This window comes from Oryx dammah, unplaced genomic scaffold (assembly GCF_014754425.2).
Source record: "Oryx dammah isolate SB20612 unplaced genomic scaffold, SCBI_Odam_1.1 HiC_scaffold_2, whole genome shotgun sequence".
Taxonomy (NCBI): Eukaryota; Metazoa; Chordata; class Mammalia; order Artiodactyla; family Bovidae; genus Oryx; species Oryx dammah.
In genome coordinates, this window is record NW_024070186.1 from 80067487 (window position 1) to 80073486 (window position 6000).

At 37.9% G+C, this 6000-nt stretch overlaps 1 protein-coding gene across 1 annotated transcript in view; it reads left to right on the forward strand.

Moving 5' to 3' along the window:
- The window catches only part of LOC120872697 (interleukin 1 receptor accessory protein), a 151001-nt gene extending 145645 nt beyond the window's left edge, over positions 1 to 5356 (forward strand). The window contains exon 11 of the mRNA XM_040253252.1: positions 4050 to 5356. Coding sequence (XP_040109186.1) covers positions 4050 to 4768 — 719 coding nt within the window. The 3' untranslated portion in view covers positions 4769 to 5356. The remainder of the gene's footprint in view (positions 1 to 4049) is intronic.
- The last annotated feature ends 644 nt before the right edge of the window (positions 5357 to 6000 follow it).

Below are 6000 nucleotides of genomic sequence, written 5' to 3' on the forward strand. Positions count from 1 at the left end.
TTATAAATATTTGAAAAGACATTTTCTTTTGAGTTAATATTAAGTCTGTGGTAAAAGGGAGCTTTGTTGCTTTTTAAAATAAATCTTATTTATTTCAGGAATATTTATTGGGCCTCTATAATTTAACTGGTTTGCTTAGTAAAAATTTTCCTCCAAAACATTTCCGGGTTTCAAACCAGTCTCCAAAGAGTAGACTTAGGATCAACGCGTGGAAGTTACAAAAAAGCAATCTTTACTCATTTAAGAAACAACTTTAAAGCAGAATTGGAACATAAAGTATACCACTATCCTTGGAGATATAAGCATCCAGGTGATGCAGTGGTAAGGAATCCTCCTGCCAATGCAAGAGATGCAGGTTCAATCCCTGGGTCAGGAAGATTGCCTAGAGAAGGAAATGACAACCTACTCCAGCCTATTTTTCCCTGGAAAATTTCAGGAACAAAGGAGGCTGGCAGACTACATTGTGTTGTAAAGAGTTGGACACAACTGAGTGAACAACTGAGGTTATTAGGTCTTTGACACAAGTAAACATGAAATATAACAGGAGACGCATTCAGCAACTCAACTATTTCTCTGTTTCTACTCAAGGGATGTGAGGTATTCTTAGCAATGGGCTAACTAAGTGTTCACTTTTATTTTAAACCCTAATAGACAGAATTTTAAAACTGAATCCACAGTTTAAGTCAATCTTCTAAAGTTCCCATTCAATTCAGTTCAGTTCAGTTCAGTTGCTCAGTCGTGTCCAACTCTTTGCGACCCCATGAATCGCAGCACGCCAGGCCTCCCTGTCCATCACCAACTCCCAGAGTTCACTCAGACTCACGTCCATCGAGTCGGTGATGCCATCCAGCCATCTCATCCTCTGTCATCCCCTTCTCCTCCTGCCCCCAATCCGTCCCAGCATCAGAGTCTTTTCCAATGAGTCAACTCTTCGCATGAGGTGGCCAAAGTACTGGAGTTTCAGCTTTAGCATCATTCCTTCCAACGTAATCCCAGGGCTGATCTCCTTTAGAATGGACTGGTTGGATCTTGCAGTCCAAGGGACTCTCAAGAGTCTTCTCCAACACCACAGTTCAAAAGCATCAATTCTTCGGCTCTCAGCCTTCTTCACGGTCCAACTCTCACATCCATACATGACCACTGGAAAAACCATAGCCTTGACTAGATGGACCTTAGTCGGCAAAGTGATGTCTCTGCTTTTGAATATGCTATCTAGGTTGGTCATAACTTTTCTTCCAAGGAGTAAGCGTCTTTTAATTTCATAGCTGCAGTCACCATCTGCAGTGATTTTGGAGGCCAAAAAAATAAAGTCTGACACTGTTTCCACTGTTTCCCCATCTATTTTCCATGAAGTGATGGGACCGGATGCCATGATCTTCGTTTTCTGAATGTTGAGCTTTAAGCCAACTTTTTCACTCTCCACTTTCACTTTCATCAAGAGACTTTTTAGTTCGTCTTCACTTTCTGCCATAAGGGTGGTGTCATCTGCATATCTGAGGTTATTGGGATTGATTTGAAATCAATATTAGTCTATCCACTATTTTAATATTGTGCTCGGTAAACATTGAATAATAATAAGTTAATCAAGGTGATTAATTCAAAAGCATACCATGCAGTAGAAATGCAGTTGACATAATGGTATTGATAAATTTTCCAGCAACCCTACAAATTTGCTCTCATTATATGTATTTTACAGATGGATGAATTCAAACTTTAAAGATACTAAAATAAATGATTATACTATTAAGATAAATGGAGAAACCAGTATTTGAATTCAGATTAGTCTTTCAAATTAGATGCCCCTATTTTTTAAAATCTGTACTTCAAGTTTTAAGAGAAAGAGAGAGAGGTTTAATACACTCTCATATACCAGTAATCTAGCTAAAGAAAAAAAATTACAGTCCTAGTTTTCTTTTAGTTTTCTTTCTACTCCCAAGTTAATACCTAGGATATTGTAACTTTTATAGGCAGGATTATTCTAGAGTAGTGAAGAGTTATAGATCAGAAACTGTCACTCCAAACCCAATTTATGACCACACACACAAAAAACTGGTCTTATCAATCTATAGCCACACCTCAGGTTTTCTTCTTTTTTTTTTTTTTTTGACCCAAACAGAATAAACAACCAAATTTAAGATGCCCTCTCCAAATGATAGTCATCATTTAAAAAATATAATAATTAACATCCTCAAAGATGAAATTTAACAGTATGGAAGATATTAAAATAGGCCATAAAGGAAGCAGTTTCTTTCAAAATATTATATGAAGATGCCAAGGTATAGACCAACTCTTATTTGAAAACCATGTTCTAATCTATTCCTCAAGGTCTGGAATTCCACCATTCATATTTATTTATTTTATTTTTTTGCATTACCCTCTCTAAAAGGCAAATCCTCCACTTTCAAGTGGATTACCAAAATTAAAAACAAACAAACAAAAAGCCATAAGCTTTAAAGACAATTTTTTTAGAGGGTCTAAGACAATGCTTTATTTTCAACAATGGTACCCCCTTTGGAGAGAACAAACATTTTCCTAAAGTGACTATTTAGAAATGAACCACCCATACCCACAGGTACACACCTCCTCCCTACACGCAATTTGAGTGCACAAGTTCCTTTTGTTGAAAAATTATGCATGTTATCTTAGGGTTATATCATATTCATCATGATACAGGAGAAACAGTAGACTTCCTAAAGTCACATCCTTGGTTTTATGAAAGGTAGAAACATAAGATTCTGAATAAGATAAGAAAGAAAAAGGAGTTACCAAGACACACAGATACACACACACACACACACACAGGCTTTGAAGATAAGTGATTGAAGCAAAAAGAAAAGATTAAAGCAAAAAGTCACTAAAATACTTTGTGCTCTTGATAAAGCCAGTCACAAGTTCTTAAACACTGAGCACATCTCTTTTTGTTTTCCTTTAAATTCATGTTAAACTCAGCAGTTGGAAAGAAATAATATGGTAGAGAGCAAAGCTCCTTCATTCCCTGTCAAATTCATAATCCAATTCACTGAAAACTTTCAGCTTGTCTTCACAGACTGAAAAGTTTCTCCCTCAGTGCTTCACTCCTGGCCTGTAAAGCATAGGTGCTCAATCTCATGGTCTGTTCACAGTATGTGTTTTCAGAATTGTCAACAGCTTCAATTTACAAGTTTGGAATTTCCTTCAGAAAATCTGTTTAATCTCCTAAATCTCACAATGAGTTTAGCACGGAGTTTATCTCAAGAAGCTTCTTTTAGGTTTTGCCCAAATTCACCGCAATAACTATTAGAATTGAATGCTTGGTGAGAAGTCTAATTGGCTGATTTTTACCAGTTATTGTTGTCATTGTTGTTGCCTCTTTAATTGTTATTCAAACCAATTCTTGACATACAGAGAAAAAGAAAGGGAATTTTGGTTGACATCACAGTCAATACTATGAACTGTCTGATATGTCCAAAAATTTTAAGTATCAAGAGCTATAACTGTGTGGGTCTTAGGAGCGAGTAATGCCCTGTAGATCTTTGCTGATAAGACTGTGTCTGGAGCATTATGTTCAGTCCTGTTCATGATAATACTCTTAGGTGACATATATATATATAAACTGAGTGTTATTAAGAAAAAAAATCAATAAAAGTAGGGAAGAGACTTGATACCAATCCATATGGAGAATAAGATTTAAAATTCATGCAGTTATTTAATCTAGAGATGAGGAAAAAAATACAATGAGATCACAATAATTATGAAATACTAAAAGTATTTTAAAATGTCAGATCTAAGACCACTAAAGTACAAGGAAACAACTTTTCAAAACAAGAAATTATTTACAAGTAGAACTGAAATTAGCTGCTTTTAGAGGTGGTTACTTCCTCATCCTTGAAGGTAGCAGACACTGCAACAATAAGAATAGTGTAGATGAGATTCCTTACCTGGGTAGATTATTTAACACTTCGATCTTGTATTTTCAAGTGTTCGTTGCCTGTCCTCCCTAAGACTATCAACAATGAACTGAAACGTGTATGTTTTCACTAGGGATTGTCCTGTCTTTCATTTTCCTATAGATACAGTGGAAGCAGTATTTGACTTCATTCAAAGGAGCCGGAGGATGATTGTTGTGCTGAGCCCAGATTATGTGACAGAAAAGAGCATCAGCATGCTAGAGTTCAAACTGGGTGTCATGTGCCAGAACTCCATTGCCACCAAGCTCATTGTGGTTGAGTATCGACCCCTTGAGCAGCCACATCCAAGCATCCTACAGCTGAAGGAGTCTGTATCTTTTGTGAGCTGGAAGGGAGAAAAGTCAAAACATTCTGGCTCTAAATTCTGGAAGGCCTTGAGACTGGCTCTTCCACTGAGAAGTCTGAGTGCCAGCTCTGGCTGGAATGAGAGCTGCTCTTCCCAGTCTGACATCAGTCTGGACCACATTCAAAGGAGGAAAAGTCGTTTGAAAGAGCCCCCAGAACTCCAGAGCTCAGGGAGAGCTGCAGGCGCTTCTCCGGGCCCAGACACGATGTCAAAGCACAGAGGGAAGCCCTCTGCAGCCTGCCGGTGCTGTGTCACCTACTGTGAAGGAGAGAGTCAGCTTAGGAGCAAGAGCCGGGCAGAGATCCACACCCAGCCCCAGTGGGAGACACACCTTTGTAAGCCTGTTCCCCAAGAGTCAGAAACTCAATGGATACAAAATGGCACCAGATTGGAACCCCCTGCCCCCCAGATTTCAGCCCTTGCTCTTCACCATTTCACGGATTTATCCAATAACAATGACTTTTATATCCTATAATTACTGTGTGGTGGGTGGTGGCTGCTATTTCTACCAGCCCGTTATATGTCATGAACCTATGGGAATAATTGACATTTTTATCATCTAACGGACTATCAGGTTGTGTCCCCTTTATTGATTTTTAAAAACTATTTATTTCTAGGAGACAAAAGACCTGAAGGACCCGAATCCAGATTTATTGCCTCTAACGGCCTCAGAAGAGCACACTCTTCTTGGGCCCTAGAAGGTCAGTATGTGCAAGTTGCCTAAAGTCTGATCCTCTCTCTTACCCCGTGGTTTTAAACAGCAAAGAATTGCAGTGTTTCCTTTGAGTTTGTTGACCAACCTCATACTATAAGTCAGTCAGGTGTACTTGGGCTATGACACTTAACAGGGTGTGTGCATCTCGAGGGAGCATCATGGAAAGAAGTCAGTTTCAGTTTTGGTGGAAGCTGTAGGAACAGGCTCAAAGGGAAACCTCCAGAACATTTTCCCAGGAAGAACCAAGTACTCCCACCCAGGGATGCATAGTGTTCTGTCTCACTGTAAATTAGTGTTCTCTAAACTGCCTAAAGTTGTTAGCGTCAATAAAGTTATATTTTTATGTGATTTCATTTGTACTAACAAATTTTTACCTCTCTCTTTCCCTTCTACTTTTTTATGACTTTTAAATGCATATCTGAAGACTATTCTTTTAAGGAAATTGAGATTTGGTTTAGGTACTAGGAAAGCTGAGGTGTATCTTTAGTTTCTTTCTAGGAATGATCTAGGAAAGGGCCAAAAGAGAATGAGAAAATGTCTCAAAGGAAATGAAGAGCTATACGAAACTATCATTATAATTTTAGAAATGACAGCTGAAAAATCCAGTATGGTTAGGGGTTAAGGTAGAATTTGGTCCATCAATCCCTTCTTCTCATTTGGAATTCTGAGGATAGTCATTCAAGGGCCTACAAGGATCAAAAAGTAAGAAAAAGGAGAAAAGAGGGCCACATATAAGTATAATACAATGCTCTTCATCTAGTATTCATGTGTATATGGACATAGATAGAGATAAATATCTCTTTAAATATTTTAATACAATCATAAAAGGCACATAGCACTTGATTTCCAAGTCAGGGAGAAAATAGAGATAATTAAGCCTGGAGGTAAAGTATATATTTCTTTAAAAGGGAGCATCCTTCACTCTGTTTCATTTGATTCCTGTCATTGATGAAGCCCCAGTGTTGAAAAAGTGTCATTTTTCAAATGAATCT